The sequence below is a fragment of the Gigantopelta aegis genome, chromosome 2 (genome assembly GCF_016097555.1).
Source record: "Gigantopelta aegis isolate Gae_Host chromosome 2, Gae_host_genome, whole genome shotgun sequence".
NCBI lineage: Eukaryota > Metazoa > Mollusca > Gastropoda > Neomphalida > Peltospiridae > Gigantopelta > Gigantopelta aegis.
Window position 1 is genome coordinate 16,976,458 of NC_054700.1, and position 20,172 is coordinate 16,996,629.

At 35.9% G+C, this 20,172-nt stretch overlaps 1 protein-coding gene across 7 annotated transcripts; it reads left to right on the top strand.

The window, feature by feature from the left end:
• The first annotated feature begins 620 nt into the window (after nt 1-620).
• Nucleotides 621-20,125, top strand: LOC121377138 (protein jagged-2-like). Of its 7 annotated transcripts, none has more exons than XM_041505034.1 (18): nt 629-735; nt 1,847-1,981; nt 5,214-5,369; nt 6,179-6,304; nt 8,282-8,398; nt 8,962-9,078; nt 10,056-10,172; nt 10,736-10,852; nt 11,444-11,560; nt 12,489-12,605; nt 13,197-13,313; nt 14,242-14,358; nt 14,950-15,066; nt 15,895-16,011; nt 16,603-16,719; nt 17,548-17,664; nt 18,256-18,372; nt 19,942-20,125. In XM_041505034.1, exons 1-18 carry the CDS (start codon nt 696-698, stop codon nt 20,052-20,054), a joined length of 2,091 nt encoding a protein of 696 aa, XP_041360968.1. In that variant the 5' UTR covers nt 629-695; the 3' UTR covers nt 20,055-20,125. The 7 variants fall into 7 exon arrangements, with proteins under 7 accessions (XP_041361014.1, XP_041360994.1, XP_041360968.1 ...); XM_041505043.1 differs by having other exon boundaries at nt 6,182-6,304; XM_041505060.1 differs by lacking the exon at nt 18,256-18,372 and having other exon boundaries at nt 623-735.
• Nucleotides 20,126-20,172: the final 47 nt, after the last annotated feature.

Genomic DNA, 20,172 nt, shown 5'->3' on the forward strand with positions numbered 1-20,172 from the left:
GTGAAAATGTTAAAAATTATGGACGGCCCCATACATAGCTCACCAATGGCAGTATATCTTAAAGTTCTAGGAAAGAAAACTGTTTAAGTATAAGCTAAAACGTTCTCTTTTTGTCGAATTTATAGGAATACTACCTACCTACCCCTAATATTTACGGATCTGCCCCAAATTAAAAATCTAAGCGTGCACAATCTGATAAGGGTAGTTTCCCTAAAATTTCGACAAAAGAGAACGTTAAAGTTTAAACTAAGAATATCCTTTTGTTTAATTTTTAAGGATACTACTTCCTACCCCAATTATGAACGGATCCGGCCCTAATTAAAAACCTAAGCGTGCACAATCTGATAAGGGGCAATATTCCTAAAAATTCGACAAAAGATAATTTTTCAGTTTAAATTTAACATTTCTTTTAATCGAATTTTTAGGTATACTACTTCCTACCCCAATTATGAACGGATCCGGCCCTAATTAAAAATCTAAGCGTGCACGATCTGATAAGGAAAGGACGTCGTAACTAACGTCACACAGATTGGTGTGATAACAACGACGTCAACAGTCTATAGAGATTCTAAAAAAACTGGCAGATAACCACATGTTCTCACTGTTTATTTTTCTGACGATCCCTGACGGAATTGGTTTATAAACGATGAACTCTAAAAGCAGAAATCATAGGTACCTCGTTGAGTTAAACAAAAATGAAGTTGCTCTTTCTGGTTGTAGCCTTTGTGTGTTTCGGTGAGTATGCCTTTGTGTACTAAAGTTCATTTAAAATAATTTTTAGTTTTTCCCATTTTCCACCAAAGTTTATTGCCGCAATGTCAGGTGATGGGGCCCCAGTAATCATTACCTTACAATTAATGTATACACCATTAATGTGTATATATATGCATGTGCATGTGCATGTGCATGTGCACGTGCATGTACACATACATATACATATACAAATGCATATATTTATGCATATGCATATTCATATGTATATGCATATACACATGCATATGCATATTCGCATGCATATGCATATGTACATAAATATATAAATGCATATACGCACATACACGCGCGCACACACACACACACACACACACACACACACACACACACACGTAGCCCAGTTGTAAAACATTCACGTGTTGCGATGTCGCTCTAGGGTCGAACCCCGTCAGTGGACCGACCCATTGGACTATTTCTCGTTCCAACGAGTGCTCCAAAACTGGTGAAACAAAGGCCGTGGCATGTACTATCCTATTTGTGGGATTCTGCAAATAAAAGATCCCTTGCGGGTATAAGTTTCATTGATGTTCTTATTCATCTGTTGGTGCTTGGTTACTTATTTCGGGTTGTTTCGGGAATTTTAGCCCCCTTCCGGTCCAACCGGAGGTGATTATAGTATTCGTCTTCGGTCTTTATGTCTGTCCGTCCGTCCGTCCGTCTGCCCCACACATAGTTGTTCGGACGTGTGTTCTTTTTCACAATGCCTCAAGATAGGGCCTACTGAGCTGAAATTTTGTATATAGCGTTATCGTATACTTTTGCAGATCTAGTTTGACCTTATGGTGATTTATCCATTTTTGACAGTTAGGGCCCTTTAACTTAGAAGCTACGGGAAAATGTTGTTACGGCCTTGGTTGTTTGATTGTTTTGTTTGTTTTGGGGTTTTTTTGCAATGTCTTAAGGTAGGCCTACTAAGATGAAATTGTGCATATAGTTTTATAACGTACAGTAACAGATCAAGTTTAAGGTTCATTACGATTTCCTCATTGTTTTCACAGCTATGACCCTTGAACTTAGGAGTACTATAGAATGCTTTAGCAGTACTCTCAGAATGTTTGTTGTTGATTTTCAGTATGCGTGTTCGGCAGTCAAAGAGAGGCCCCGACATGCGCAGATGACCCAGACAGTTGCCCAGCTGACAGACCGTGTTGTGATGGAAGTCACTGTCACCACGCTGACCACAATGGAAACTGCCATCATCACACAGGTACAGATTTCACTTCACATGTTCGTTTTATCTAGTCTAGAATCGATCGCCGTAAGTGGGCCCATTGGGCTATTTCTCTTTCCAGCCGGTGCTCCACAACTGGTGTAACAAAAGTCGTGGTATGTACTATCCCGTATGTGGGATGCTGAATATGAATGATCCCATGCTGCTAATCGTAAAGAGTAGCCCAGTGCGTGACGGCAGCGTTTTTCTCAAATTATCTGCGTGGGTCTTAAATGGGCATTCTCATTATGCGATTAGTTGTACCGACTTATCGCATGCGATCGAATCGTGGGCTACTGTAAGAACAGCCAAATCGAAACGACTTTAGTTTTATACGACAAGTCGTGCCGGAATGGTACCGATTAGAACATGTTCTATTTCTCACGACAAATCGTAAGCTCTCAGCCAATCAAATCACATTAAAGTGCAACCGTTTAGTGTTGCCACTTCCGGGTTGTTTTTCATTAGCTTATAAACATGTCAAAATGTCCGGATTTCATGGGTCCATAAAATCTGCTATTGTCCAGATGTGGTCAATAATTGTTTTGTTTCATAATGCCATTAATAAATTGTCTACATTCATGTTTTCTTTATTTCACCGAAAATTTGTATGCACTTACATTTCACGCGAACTATTTTTAAACTGACGAGCTTTGTTTGACGTCATGAAATCTTATGACGTATCGTTTTCCCATACACACACGATCCGAGTCGCTACGACAAATCGCATGCGACAAGTCGGTACGACTAATCGTATTAACAATGCGTATTTTTTTCAAATGAATGTTAATTGAATTTGAATGAATGAACAGAAGTCTCAAGTTGGTGATGTAGTTTCTGGTATTTTACTTTCTAAACATGAAACATGATTAATAGATTACCAACACGGTGATACAGATAAAATATATATTGTCTAAGCTCTTAGATGAACGATAGAGTTGGCATTACGACTGAGACCTCAAGGGTCTCCCCATGGGTCCAACCTTCCCGGTCTCTATCTCTGGGTCTCTATATTTTTCTTTTATAAGACTCGGTTAAAATGGTTACGTCTTAATGTTCCTTGGGAATTTATTTCCCGTCAATAGTATTTCCCTAGGCACATATCCAGAGTAAGACCTCTTTGTGAATTGTATCACATGATACATTATAATAGTTAACTGCCGACGTATTAGTTACTTGTTAATTGTTGGCACACCGGGTATTAGCTGGGGGCATCAATTAAAAATCCGCAGTGTCTTGATTGCAGTTATTTAGTTTCAAACTAATTGGTCCGATTGCTAGTCCCTAAGTAACTAAAGTCTAAGTTATTGCATAATCGACAGGTGACACCCTAAAAATTAATATGAACGCTAAAAATATTTAAAGTGCATTTAAATATAGTTGTAAATCGTCCACTGTGATAGTTTCATGAGAACGCCGCTTAAAGCCATGTCCGACGCCATATAAATATGAAATACTAAACGAGCTTGTCTGTCGTACCATTTTTATGAAACGAGTGAACAGTTTTGGTATCTGACGAGCGAAAGCGAGTCAGATACCAACACTGTTCACGAGTTTTATAAAAATGGTACGACAGACAGGCATGCTAGTTTAGTATTTTATTTATTACAAACCAACTGCAAAGAAGCTGCAATGTAGAAGTAAGCAGATGTCGAAACCTACTACACGTTATTTTTCTACGAATTGGATCAGCAAGTGATCTACGTCATACGTAACCTTAAATGACGTCACAGTGAGTAACGAGACACCAGCAATGTACAGTGTAGCTGTTGGCGTGAAGCGTGCATTAATTGTCAGTTAATGACGTGTTGAAATAATTCACAATAATAACTCAACTGTTGATCGGACCAGCGAAGATTAAGCTGAGTGAATGGGACAGACTAAATCTGACGCGACAGACACATGCCGCAACGTCGTTTTGGCTTTGTACACAATGGGCTTAAATAATAACAGCCTATGATATCGCAGTTTCAATTCATGGCCATATTTCGTAATGGTACACTTTTAAATTACACTATTTTGTACAAACACAGTTAGATACGTTAACAGCAATTTTGCACTTAATTTTTCCAGCGTTCTGAAAAAGGACGTGTCATGCACCCAGCAATTTTATTGCATGGAGATGCAAAGTGACGTCATTCGAATACCGACGTCATTCTAATTAAAACCCACATCAGTCCGTGCGTGCCAATATTACACTAGTTAAATATTGATTAATTGTTGTGACATGAGCAACATCTTACACTGGTGTGTAATCATTGTAATTACGGTGTGTTGAGTGCGTCGTTAAATTAAACATCCCTTCCTTCATTTGTAACATCTCAGTTCCAAAGCTTATATAGCCTGGATGTGGTGCGTGCGTGCAGTCCCGGGTAAAAAGAAAATCGAAATACATTAGTTTCATTGAGAGCGTCTAAGACTGGGTGCGTGCTATAGGCCTACGTGCCGCAATGAAATAATCGTATATGGTATAATATATGCCCAGACCGAAAGCTGCACTCGCATCAGTCACATCAGGCGCGGATGCAGGATTTCTAAAAGGGTGGGTGGGTGGTGGTGGTGGTGGTGGTGGGGGGGGGGGGGGTCCAAATGTGATGACTGATCTCTCCATTTGCACAGAACAGTTAATATAATCACGTTTTCCCTTAAAGGGACGTTCCTGAGTTTGATGCATTGTAATATGTTTTCGACTAATAACATATTTCTACGATTAAACTTACATATTAAATATATTTTCTTGTTTAGAATATCAGTGTCTGTATATTCAATGTGTTTCTGGTCGTCTTAATATTTGTAAGAAGCCCAAACTGGATTTTGTCTTCAAATAATTTCGTACGTACGAAAAAATATATTCTAGAAAACAAAATAAAATTTAACATAGTACAAATATTAGAACGATCAGAAACACGTTTAATATACAGCCACTAATATTTTATGCAGAAAAATATATTTGATATGTAATTACAGTCGTTGAAAAGTCTCGTTAGTCGATAACATCTTTAAAATTGCAGCAAGCTCAGGAATGTCCCTTTAAAGGTTATGGTCGGGGTTTTTTTAAAAAGGGGGGGGGGAGGGTCCGGACCCATGGACACACACACCACACACACACACCCGAATCCGCTACTGCACATCCAGTCTATATGAGCCTTAAAACATTCCAGCCACGTTATACGTTTTTCATTAGGTCTATAAAAGGAATGATGATTTCCTTTTTGTTATTTTAATATAGGAAAGCGTCAAGCTGGCCAACACAACACCCACCCCCACCCACCTCACCACCCCAACCACGGAGACAAATGTGACCCCGACGACGACGCGTCCTGTCCCAGCGAGTGCAACTGCGTTCACGACGGCAACGGCGGCCACCACTGTCACTGCGATGCTGGTGGGTGACGATTCCCTGTGTAGTGCTAGTAGTGATAGTCTGTTACTTGTAATTAATCATGTATTACTGTATATAGAGGGCGGTTCTGTACTCGCTTGAGGTGCTTGCGTCGCAGGATCGAATCACCTCTATGGATCCATTCAACTGATTGGGTTTTTTCTCGTTCCAACCAGTGCACCACAACTGGTTAAAGCCAGTGGTATGTGCTTTCTTGTCTGTGGGAAAGTGCAAATAAAAGATCTCTTACCACATTATGAAAAATGTAGCAGGTTTCCCCCGAGTCAGAATTACCAAATGTTTGACATCTAATAGCCAATGATTAATTAATGTGCTCTAGTGGTGTCGTTAAACAAAACAAATAAATACTGAATATATAAATATCTGGGACAATAAATATATTATAAAAAAAATACTAAATATATTTACTGTAAATCCCCAGGTAGAAGCTCACTGCAGTTCCTTGCATAATTAGTATATCGTAATTCTTCATGTTATAATTGCTGCCAACTAAGGGCAGTCCCTTTAATTAAAACTATATCTATACTATGACACAGCTACTGGATGAGGTATGTAAGAAAATCTTCTAAACTGTTTGTAAAATGTTATAACCGACCGGGTTCAGTGATGTAGTGGCTAAGTAAAGTCGTGGGTTTTATATGAACGCACAGTATATTGCACTATATTCACGTACAAGACTTTGTATTAGCACTAATTTGACAGTAAATGTATTAAAACAGAAACAAGTTCTTAATTTTCTCTAAAGCAAAGACTCGTTAGTGTGGAAAAGATTTTTTCATTATCTGCTACAGCAGTAGGCAGACGAGAGACCCCGACCTGCGCAGATGACCCCGACAGTTGTCCAGCTGACAGACCGTGTTGTGATGGACATCATTGTCACCACGCTGACCACAATGGAAACTGTCATCACCATACAGGTACAGATTTCAGTTTACATGTTTAATTTATCACAGTGTTGAGTAACGTAATTATAACAATCTGCATACGTGATGGTTGCATGGAAGTTTGATGGAAATTTGATACAGGTAATATTGTATTATACAATGAAACCTCTTAAAACCGGACCCTCTGTACACTGGAATTCCATCAAAACTGGACATTTATCACGGTCCTTTTTAAAAATTTAGTACAGAAATTAACTTCTCTAAACCGGATACCTCTTAACACCGGACATTTTACTTGGTCCCGATGGTGTCCACTTTAGAGGGGTTTCACTGTATATACTTTGGAAGTTTGATGCAAATTTGATATTGGTCATATTCTATTATATATGCTTTGGAAGTTTGATGGAAATTTGATATTGTTCATATTGTATTATATATACTTTGGAAGTTTGATAGAAATTTGATATTGGCCATATTGTATTATATATGCTTTGGAAGTTTGATGGAAATTTGATATTGGTCGTATTGTATTATATATGCTTTGGAAGTTTGATGGAAATTTGATATTGGTCATATTTTTGTATTATATATGCTTTCCAAGTTTGATGGAAATTTGATATTGGTCATATTGTATTATATATGCTTTGGAAGTTTTGTTTATATTCTTCGTCATATCTACACTCTGAATGTCTGGAAAATACTTATAGAACGTTAGAAATCTTTCAGATCTTACTACTATCTTTTTAAACAAAACGGAACAGACACATTTGGTCCTAAATTTTACATAAACTATTAAGAAAATAGACTCTACTCTCAACTGGAAAATATATCACATACGTTGAGTAACGTAATTATAACAATCTGCATTCGTGATGGTTGCATGGAAGTTTGATGGAAATTTGCGCAGATAACCCCGTATTATACAATGAAACCTCCCAGCTGTACACTGGACCGGTTGTGATGGACATCATTTAACTTCTCTGACCGGATATTAACACCGGTCATCATCCCGATGGTGTCCAGATTTCAGTTTACCGTATGCTTTGGAAGTTTGATGGTTTGATATTGGACAATTGTATTATATATGCATTGGAAGTTTCGTTTATATTTTCGTCACATCTACACTCTGAATGTCTGGAAAATATTTATAGAACGTTAGAAATCTTTCAGATGTTACTAATCCTTTTAAAAAACCGGACAGACACTTTTGTCCTAAACTTTACATAAACTATTAAGAAAATGGACTATACTCTCACTGGAAAATATATCAAAATTACTATAGAACTTAATTCTTTTCTTTACATTTTAATCCACAGCACGAGAACCCCGACCTGCGCAGATGACCCCGACAGTTGCCCAGTTGACAGGAGTTTGTGATGGACATGCATTGTCACCACGCTGATGGAAATTGGAAACTGTCATCATTGTAGGTATATATTTGCTTTGGAAGTTTATGGAGATTGAGATATTGGTCACAATTGTATTATATATGCTTTGGAAGTTTGATGGAAATTTGATATTGGTCATATTGTATTATAGATGGAAATTTGATATTGGTCGTATTGTATTATATGTGCTTTGGAAGTTTGATGGAAATTGATATTGGTCGTATTGTATTATATATGCTTTGGAAGTTTGATGGAAATTTTATATTGGTCATATTGTATTATATATGCTTTGGAAGTTTGATGGAAATTTTATATTGGTCGTATTGTATTATATATGCTTTGGAAGTTTGATGGAAATTTGATATTGGTCATATTGTATTATATATGCTTTGGAAGTTTCGTTTATATTCTTCGTCACATCTACACTCTGAATGTCTGGAAAATATTTATAGAACGTTAGAAATCTTTCAGATGTTACTACTATCTTTTTAAACAAACCGGGACAGACACTTTTGGTCCTAAACTTTACATAAACTATTAAGAAAATAGACTCTACTCTCAACTGGAAAATATATCACAATACTATAGACGTTAATTCTTTTCTTTACATTTTAATCCACAGCACGAGAAGCCCCGACCTGCGCAGATGACCCCGACAGTTGCCCAGCCGACAGACCGTGTTGTGATGGACAGCATTGTCACCACGCTGACCACAATGGAAACTGTCATCATCATACAGGTATAGATTTCAGTTTACATGTTTAATTTATCTCGGTGTTGAGTAACGTAATTATAACAATCTGCATTCGTGGTAGTTGTATGGAAGTTTGATGGAAATTTGGTATTGGTCATATTGTATTATATATGCTTTGGAAGTTTGATGGAAATTTGAAAATGGTCAAATTGTATTATATATGCTTTGGACGTTTCATGGAAATTTGATATTAGTCATATTGTATTATATATGCTTTGGAAGTTTGATGGAAATTTGATATTGGTCATATTGTATTATATATGCTTTGGAAGTTTGATGGAAATTTGATATTGGTCATATTGTATTATATATGCTTTGGAAGTTTCGTGTATATTCTTCGTCACATCTACACTCTGAATGTCTGGAAAATATTTATAGAACGTTAGAAATCTTTCATATCTTACTACTATCTTTTTAAACAAACCGGGACAGACACTTTTGGTCCTAAACTTTACATAAACTATTAAGAAAATAGACTCTACTCTCAACTGGAAAATATATCACAATACTATAGACGTTAATTCTTTTCTTTACATTTTAATCCACAGCACGAGAAGCCCCGACCTGCGCAGATGACCCCGACAGTTGCCCAGCTGACAGACCGTGTTGTGATGGACATCATTGTCACCACGCTGACCACAATGGAAACTGTCATCATCATACAGGTACAGATTTCAGTTTACATGTTTAGTTTATCACAGTGTTGAGTAACGTAATTATAACAATCTGCATTCGTGATGGTTACATGGAAGTTTGATGGAAATTTGATTGAGGTAATATTGTATTATACAGTGAAACCTCTTAAAACCGGACCCTCTGTACACTGGAATTCCATCAAAACTGGACATTTATCACGGTCCTTTTTAAAAATTGGTACAGAACTTAACTTCTCTAAACCGGATACCTCTTAACACCGGACATTTTACTTGGTCCCGATGGTGTCCAGTTTAGAGGAGTTTCACTGTATATGCTTTGGAAGTTTGATGGAAATTTGATATTGGTCATATTGTTTTATATATATATGCTTTGGAAGTTTGATGGAGATTTGATATTGGTCATATTGTATTATATATGCTTTGGAAGTTTGATGGAAATTTGATATTGGTCATATTGTATTATAGATGGAAATTTGATATTGGTCGTATTGTATTATATGTGCTTTGGAAGTTTGATGGAAATTGATATTGGTCGTATTGTATTATATATGCTTTGGAAGTTTGATGGAAATTTTATATTGGTCGTATTGTATTATATATGCTTTGGAAGTTTGATGGAAATTTTATATTGGTCGTATTGTATTATATATGCTTTGGAAGTTTGATGGAAATTTGATATTGGTCATATTGTATTATATATGCTTTGGAAGTTTGATGGAAATTTGATATTGGTCATATTGTATTATATATGCTTTGGAAGTTTCGTTTATATTCTTCGTCACATCTACACTCTGAATGTCTGGAAAATATTTATAGAACGTTAGAAATCTTTCAGATGTTACTACTATCTTTTTAAACAAACCGGGACAGACACTTTTGGTCCTAAACTTTACATAAACTATTAAGAAAATAGACTCTACTCTCAACTGGAAAATATATCACAATACTATAGACGTTAATTCTTTTCTTTACATTTTAATCCACAGCACGAGAAGCCCCGACCTGCGCAGATGACCCCGACAGTTGCCCAGCCGACAGACCGTGTTGTGATGGACAGCATTGTCACCACGCTGACCACAATGGAAACTGTCATCATCATACAGGTATAGATTTCAGTTTACATGTTTAATTTATCTCGGTGTTGAGTAACGTAATTATAACAATCTGCATTCGTGGTGGTTGTATGGAAGTTTGATGGAAATTTGGTATTGGTCATATTGTATTATATATGCTTTGGAAGTTTGATGGAAATTTGAAAATGGTCAAATTGTATTATATATGCTTTGGACGTTTCATGGAAATTTGATATTAGTCATATTGTATTATATATGCTTTGGAAGTTTGATGGAAATTTGATATTGGTCATATTGTATTATATATGCTTTGGAAGTTTGATGGAAATTTGATATTGGTCATATTGTATTATATATGCTTTGGAAGTTTCGTGTATATTCTTCGTCACATCTACACTCTGAATGTCTGGAAAATATTTATAGAACGTTAGAAATCTTTCATATCTTACTACTATCTTTTTAAACAAACCGGGACAGACACTTTTGGTCCTAAACTTTACATAAACTATTAAGAAAATAGACTCTACTCTCAACTGTAAAATATATCACAATACTATAGACGTTAATTTTTTTCTTTACATTTTAATCCACAGCACGAGAAGCCCTGACCTGCGCAGATGACCCCGACAGTTGCCCAGCTGACAGACCGTGTTGTGATGGACAGCATTGTCACCACGCTGACCACAATGGAAACTGTCATCATCATACAGGTACAGATTTCAGTTGACATGTTTAATTTATCACGGTGTTGAGTAACGTAATTATAACAATCTGCATTCGTGATGGTTGCATGGAAGTTTGATGGAAATTTGATAGAGGTAATATTGTATTATACAATGAAACCTCTTAAAACCGGAACCTCTGTACACTGGAATTCCATCAAAACTGGACATTTATCACGGTCCCTTTTAAAAATTCAGTACAGAACTTAACTTCTCTAAACCGGATACCTCTTAACACCGGACATTTTAGTTGGTCCCGATGGTGTCCAGTTTAGAGGGGTTTCACCGTATGTGCTTTGGAAGTTTGATGGAAATTTGATATTGGTCATATTGTATTATATATGCTTTGGAAGTTTCGTTTATATTCTTCGTCACATCTACACTCTGAATGTCTGGAAAATATTTATAGAACGTTAGAAATCTTTCAGATGTTACTACTATCTTTTTAAACAAACCGGGACAGACACTTTTGGTCCTAAACTTTACATAAACTATTAAGAAAATGGACTCTACTCTCAACTGGAAAATATATCACAATACTATAGACGTTAATTCTTTTCTTTACATTTTAACCCACAGGACGAGAAGCCCCGACCTGCGCAGATGACCCCGACAGTTGCCCAGCTGACAGACCGTGTTGTGATGGACATCATTGTCACCACGCTGACCACAATGGAAACTGTCATCATCATACAGGTACAGATTTCAGTTTACATGTTTAGTTTATCACAGTGTTGAGTAACGTAATTATAACAATCTGCATTCGTGATGGTTACATGGAAGTTTGATGGAAATTTGATTGAGGTAATATTGTATTATACAGTGAAACCTCTTAAAACCGGACCCTCTGTACACTGGAATTCCATCAAAACTGGACATTTATCACGGTCCTTTTTAAAAATTGGTACAGAACTTAACTTCTCTAAACCGGATACCTCTTAACACCGGACATTTTACTTGGTCCCGATGGTGTCCAGTTTAGAGGAGTTTCACTGTATATGCTTTGGAAGTTTGATGGAAATTTGATATTGGTCATATTGTATTATATATATATGCTTTGGAAGTTTGATGGAGATTTGATATTGGTCATATTGTATTATATATGCTTTGGAAGTTTGATGGAAATTTGATATTGGTCATATTGTATTATAGATGGAAATTTGATATTGGTCGTATTGTATTATATGTGCTTTGGAAGTTTGATGGAAATTTGATATTGGTCAAATTGTATTATATATGCTTTGGACGTTTCATGGAAATTTGATATTAGTCATATTGTATTATATATGCTTTGGAAGTTTGATGGAAATTTGATATTGGTCATATTGTATTATATATGCTTTGGAAGTTTGATGGAAATTTGATATTGGTCATATTGTATTATATATGCTTTGGAAGTTTCGTGTATATTCTTCGTCACATCTACACTCTGAATGTCTGGAAAATATTTATAGAACGTTAGAAATCTTTCATATCTTACTACTATCTTTTTAAACAAACCGGGACAGACACTTTTGGTCCTAAACTTTACATAAACTATTAAGAAAATAGACTCTACTCTCAACTGGAAAATATATCACAATACTATAGACGTTAATTTTTTTCTTTACATTTTAATCCACAGCACGAGAAGCCCTGACCTGCGCAGATGACCCCGACAGTTGCCCAGCTGACAGACCGTGTTGTGATGGACAGCATTGTCACCACGCTGACCACAATGGAAACTGTCATCATCATACAGGTACAGATTTCAGTTGACATGTTTAATTTATCACGGTGTTGAGTAACGTAATTATAACAATCTGCATTCGTGATGGTTGCATGGAAGTTTGATGGAAATTTGATAGAGGTAATATTGTATTATACAATGAAACCTCTTAAAACCGGAACCTCTGTACACTGGAATTCCATCAAAACTGGACATTTATCACGGTCCCTTTTAAAAATTCAGTACAGAACTTAACTTCTCTAAACCGGATACCTCTTAACACCGGACATTTTAGTTGGTCCCGATGGTGTCCAGTTTAGAGGGGTTTCACCGTATGTGCTTTGGAAGTTTGATGGAAATTTGATATTGGTCATATTGTATTATATATGCTTTGGAAGTTTCGTTTATATTCTTCGTCACATCTACACTCTGAATGTCTGGAAAATATTTATAGAACGTTAGAAATCTTTCAGATGTTACTACTATCTTTTTAAACAAACCGGGACAGACACTTTTGGTCCTAAACTTTACATAAACTATTAAGAAAATGGACTCTACTCTCAACTGGAAAATATATCACAATACTATAGACGTTAATTCTTTTCTTTACATTTTAACCCACAGGACGAGAAGCCCCGACCTGCGCAGATGACCCCGACAGTTGCCCAGCTGACAGACCGTGTTGTGATGGACATCATTGTCACCACGCTGACCACAATGGAAACTGTCATCATCATACAGGTACAGATTTCAGTTTACATGTTTAGTTTATCACAGTGTTGAGTAACGTAATTATAACAATCTGCATTCGTGATGGTTACATGGAAGTTTGATGGAAATTTGATTGAGGTAATATTGTATTATACAGTGAAACCTCTTAAAACCGGACCCTCTGTACACTGGAATTCCATCAAAACTGGACATTTATCACGGTCCTTTTTAAAAATTGGTACAGAACTTAACTTCTCTAAACCGGATACCTCTTAACACCGGACATTTTACTTGGTCCCGATGGTGTCCAGTTTAGAGGAGTTTCACTGTATATGCTTTGGAAGTTTGATGGAAATTTGATATTGGTCATATTGTATTATATATATATGCTTTGGAAGTTTGATGGAGATTTGATATTGGTCATATTGTATTATATATGCTTTGGAAGTTTGATGGAAATTTGATATTGGTCATATTGTATTATAGATGGAAATTTGATATTGGTCGTATTGTATTATATGTGCTTTGGAAGTTTGATGGAAATTTGATATTGGTCAAATTGTATTATATATGCTTTGGACGTTTCATGGAAATTTGATATTAGTCATATTGTATTATATATGCTTTGGAAGTTTGATGGAAATTTGATATTGGTCATATTGTATTATATATGCTTTGGAAGTTTGATGGAAATTTGATATTGGTCATATTGTATTATATATGCTTTGGAAGTTTCGTGTATATTCTTCGTCACATCTACACTCTGAATGTCTGGAAAATATTTATAGAACGTTAGAAATCTTTCATATCTTACTACTATCTTTTTAAACAAACCGGGACAGACACTTTTGGTCCTAAACTTTACATAAACTATTAAGAAAATAGACTCTACTCTCAACTGGAAAATATATCACAATACTATAGACGTTAATTTTTTTCTTTACATTTTAATCCACAGCACGAGAAGCCCTGACCTGCGCAGATGACCCCGACAGTTGCCCAGCTGACAGACCGTGTTGTGATGGACAGCATTGTCACCACGCTGACCACAATGGAAACTGTCATCATCATACAGGTACAGATTTCAGTTGACATGTTTAATTTATCACGGTGTTGAGTAACGTAATTATAACAATCTGCATTCGTGATGGTTGCATGGAAGTTTGATGGAAATTTGATAGAGGTAATATTGTATTATACAATGAAACCTCTTAAAGCCGGAACCTCTGTACACTGGAATTCCATCAAAACTGGACATTTATCACGGTCCCTTTTAAAAATTCAGTACAGAACTTAACTTCTCTAAACCGGATACCTCTTAACACCGGACATTTTAGTTGGTCCCGATGGTGTCCAGTTTAGAGGGGTTTCACCGTATGTGCTTTGGAAGTTTGATGGAAATTTGATATTGGTCATATTGTATTATATATGCTTTGGAAGTTTCGTTTATATTCTTCGTCACATCTACACTCTGAATGTCTGGAAAATATTTATAGAACGTTAGAAATCTTTCAGATGTTACTACTATCTTTTTAAACAAACCGGGACAGACACTTTTGGTCCTAAACTTTACATAAACTATTAAGAAAATGGACTCTACTCTCAACTGGAAAATATATCACAATACTATAGACGTTAATTCTTTTCTTTACATTTTAACCCACAGGACGAGAAGCCCCGACCTGCGCAGATGACCCCGACAGTTGCCCAGCTGACAGACCGTGTTGTGATGGACATCATTGTCACCACGCTGACCACAATGGAAACTGTCATCATCATACAGGTACAGATTTCAGTTTACATGTTTAGTTTATCACAGTGTTGAGTAACGTAATTATAACAATCTGCATTCGTGATGGTTACATGGAAGTTTGATGGAAATTTGATTGAGGTAATATTGTATTATACAGTGAAACCTCTTAAAACCGGACCCTCTGTACACTGGAATTCCATCAAAACTGGACATTTATCACGGTCCTTTTTAAAAATTGGTACAGAACTTAACTTCTCTAAACCGGATACCTCTTAACACCGGACATTTTACTTGGTCCCGATGGTGTCCAGTTTAGAGGAGTTTCACTGTATATGCTTTGGAAGTTTGATGGAAATTTGATATTGGTCATATTGTATTATATATATATGCTTTGGAAGTTTGATGGAGATTTGATATTGGTCATATTGTATTATATATGCTTTGGAAGTTTGATGGAAATTTGATATTGGTCATATTGTATTATAGATGGAAATTTGATATTGGTCGTATTGTATTATATGTGCTTTGGAAGTTTGATGGAAATTTGATATTGGTCGTATTGTATTATATATGCTTTGGAAGTTTGATGGAAATTTTATATTGGTCGTATTGTATTATATATGCTTTGGAAGTTTTGTGTATATTCTTCGTCACATCTACACTCTGAATGTCTGGAAAATATTTATAGAACGTTAGAAATCTTTCAGATGTTACTACTATCTTTTTAAACAAACCGGGACAGACACTTTTGGTCCTAAACTTTACATAAACTATTAAGAAAATGGACTATACTCTCAACTGGAAAATATATCACAATACTATAGACGTTAATTCTTTTCTTTACATTTTAATCCACAGCACGAGAAGCCCCGACCTGCGCAGATGACCCCGACAGTTGCCCAGCTGACAGACCGTGTTGTGATGGACAGCATTGTCACCACGCTGACCACAATGGAAACTGTCATCATCATACAGGTACAGATTTCAGTTGACATGTTTAATTTATCACGGTGTTGAGTAACGTAATTATAACAATCTGCATTCGTGATGGTTGCATGGAAGTTTGATGGAAATTTGATAGAGGTAATATTGTATTATACAATGAAACCTCTTAAAGCCGGAACCTCTGTACACTGGAATTCCATCAAAACTGGACATTTATCACGGTCCCTTTTAAAAATTCAGTACAGAACTTAACTTCTCTAAACCGGATACCTCTTAACACCGGACATTTTAGTTGGTCCCGATGGTGTCCAGTTTAGAGAGGTTTCACCGTATGTGCTTTGGAAGTTTGATGGAAATTTGATATTGGTCATATTGTATTATATATGCTTTGGAAGTTTCGTTTATATTCTTCGTCACATCTACACTCTGAATGTCTGGAAAATATTTATAGAACGTTAGAAATCTTTCAGATGTTACTACTATCTTTTTAAACAAACCGGGACAGACACTTTTGGTCCTAAACTTTACATAAACTATTAAGAAAATGGACTCTACTCTCAACTGGAAAATATATCACAATACTATAGACGTTAATTCTTTTCTTTACATTTTAACCCACAGGACGAGAAGCCCCGACCTGCGCAGATGACCCCGACAGTTGCCCAGCTGACAGACCGTGTTGTGATGGACATCATTGTCACCACGCTGACCACAATGGAAACTGTCATCATCATACAGGTACAGATTTCAGTTTACATGTTTAGTTTATCACAGTGTTGAGTAACGTAATTATAACAATCTGCATTCGTGATGGTTACATGGAAGTTTGATGGAAATTTGATTGAGGTAATATTGTATTATACAGTGAAACCTCTTAAAACCGGACCCTCTGTACACTGGAATTCCATCAAAACTGGACATTTATCACGGTCCTTTTTAAAAATTGGTACAGAACTTAACTTCTCTAAACCGGATACCTCTTAACACCGGACATTTTACTTGGTCCCGATGGTGTCCAGTTTAGAGGAGTTTCACTGTATATGCTTTGGAAGTTTGATGGAAATTTGATATTGGTCATATTGTATTATATATATATGCTTTGGAAGTTTGATGGAGATTTGATATTGGTCATATTGTATTATATATGCTTTGGAAGTTTGATGGAAATTTGATATTGGTCATATTGTATTATAGATGGAAATTTGATATTGGTCGTATTGTATTATATGTGCTTTGGAAGTTTGATGGAAATTTGATATTGGTCGTATTGTATTATATATGCTTTGGAAGTTTGATGGAAATTTTATATTGGTCGTATTGTATTATATATGCTTTGGAAGTTTTGTGTATATTCTTCGTCACATCTACACTCTGAATGTCTGGAAAATATTTATAGAACGTTAGAAATCTTTCAGATGTTACTACTATCTTTTTAAACAAACCGGGACAGACACTTTTGGTCCTAAACTTTACATAAACTATTAAGAAAATAGACTGTACTCTCAACTGGAAAATATATCACAATACTATAGACGTTAATTTTTTTCTTTACATTTTAATCCACAGCACGAGAAGCCCTGACCTGCGCAGATGACCCCGACAGTTGCCCAGCTGACAGACCGTGTTGTGATGGACAGCATTGTCACCACGCTGACCACAATGGAAACTGTCATCATCATACAGGTACAGATTTCAGTTGACATGTTTAATTTATCACGGTGTTGAGTAACGTAATTATAACAATCTGCATTCGTGATGGTTGCATGGAAGTTTGATGGAAATTTGATAGAGGTAATATTGTATTATACAATGAAACCTCTTAAAGCCGGAACCTCTGTACACTGGAATTCCATCAAAACTGGACATTTATCACGGTCCCTTTTAAAAATTCAGTACAGAACTTAACTTCTCTAAACCGGATACCTCTTAACACCGGACATTTTAGTTGGTCCCGATGGTGTCCAGTTTAGAGGGGTTTCACCGTATGTGCTTTGGAAGTTTGATGGAAATTTGATATTGGTCATATTGTATTATATATGCTTTGGAAGTTTCGTTTATATTCTTCGTCACATCTACACTCTGAATGTCTGGAAAATATTTATAGAACGTTAGAAATCTTTCAGATGTTACTACTATCTTTTTAAACAAACCGGGACAGACACTTTTGGTCCTAAACTTTACATAAACTATTAAGAAAATGGACTCTACTCTCAACTGGAAAATATATCACAATACTATAGACGTTAATTCTTTTCTTTACATTTTAACCCACAGGACGAGAAGCCCCGACCTGCGCAGATGACCCCGACAGTTGCCCAGCTGACAGACCGTGTTGTGATGGACATCATTGTCACCACGCTGACCACAATGGAAACTGTCATCATCATACAGGTACAGATTTCAGTTTACATGTTTAGTTTATCACAGTGTTGAGTAACGTAATTATAACAATCTGCATTCGTGATGGTTACATGGAAGTTTGATGGAAATTTGATTGAGGTAATATTGTATTATACAGTGAAACCTCTTAAAACCGGACCCTCTGTACACTGGAATTCCATCAAAACTGGACATTTATCACGGTCCTTTTTAAAAATTGGTACAGAACTTAACTTCTCTAAACCGGATACCTCTTAACACCGGACATTTTACTTGGTCCCGATGGTGTCCAGTTTAGAGGAGTTTCACTGTATATGCTTTGGAAGTTTGATGGAAATTTGATATTGGTCATATTGTATTATATATATATGCTTTGGAAGTTTGATGGAGATTTGATATTGGTCATATTGTATTATATATGCTTTGGAAGTTTGATGGAAATTTGATATTGGTCATATTGTATTATAGATGGAAATTTGATATTGGTCGTATTGTATTATATGTGCTTTGGAAGTTTGATGGAAATTTGATATTGGTCGTATTGTATTATATATGCTTTGGAAGTTTGATGGAAATTTGATATTGGTCATATTGTATTATATATGCTTTGGAAGTTTGATGGAAATTTTATATTGGTCATATTGTATTGTATATGCTTTGGAAGTTTCGTTTATATTCTTCGACACATCTACACTCTGAATGTCTGGAAAATATTTATAGAACGTTAGAAATCTTTCAGATGTTACTACTATCTTTTTAAACAAACCGGGACAGACACTTTGGTCCTAAATTTTACATAAACTATTAAGAAAATAGACTCTACTCTCAACTGGAAAATATATCACAATACTATAGACGTTAATTTTTTTCATGGAAGTTTGATGGAAATTTGATAGAGGTAGTATTGTATTATACAATGGAACCTCTTAAAACCGGACCCTTGGTACACTGGAATTCCATCAAAACTGGACATTTATCACGGACCCTTTTAAAAATTCAGTACAGAACTTAACTTCTCTAAACAGGATACCTCTTAACACCGGACATTTTACTTGGTCCCGATGGTGTCCAGTTTAGAGGGGTTTCACTGTATATGCTTTGGAAGTTTGATGGAAATTTGATATTGGTCATATTGTATTATATATGCTTTGGACGTTTCATGGAAATTTGATATTGGTCATATTGTATTATATATGCTTTGGAAGTTTGATGGAAATTTGATATTGGTCGTATTGTATTATATATGCTTTGGAAGTTTGATGGAAATTTGATATTGGTCGTATTGTGTTATATATGCTTTGGAAGTTTGATGGAAATTTGATATTGGTCATATTGTATTATATATGCTTTGGAAGTTTCGTTTATATTTTTCGTCACATCTACACTCTGAATGTCTGGAAAGTATTTATAGAACGTTAGAAGTCTTTCAGATCTTACTACTATGTTTTTAAAGAAACCGGGACAGACACTTTTGGTCCTAAACTTTATATAAACTATTAAGAAAATAGACTCTACTCTCAACTGGAAAAAATATCACAATACTATAGACGTTAATTCTTTTATTTACATTTTAATCCACAGCACGAGAAGCCCCGACCTGCGCAGATGGCCCCGACAGTTGCCCAGCTGACAGACCGTGTTGTGATGGACAGCATTGTCACCACGCTGACCATAATGGAAACTGCCATCATTAGTGGCACAGGATCAAACAAAATTGTAAAATCGATAGAAAAACGATTTATTTAATAAATTTTATATAAATGTAGGTATGGTCTTTCTTTTGTTTAATTCACAACACCAGCTGTATATTGT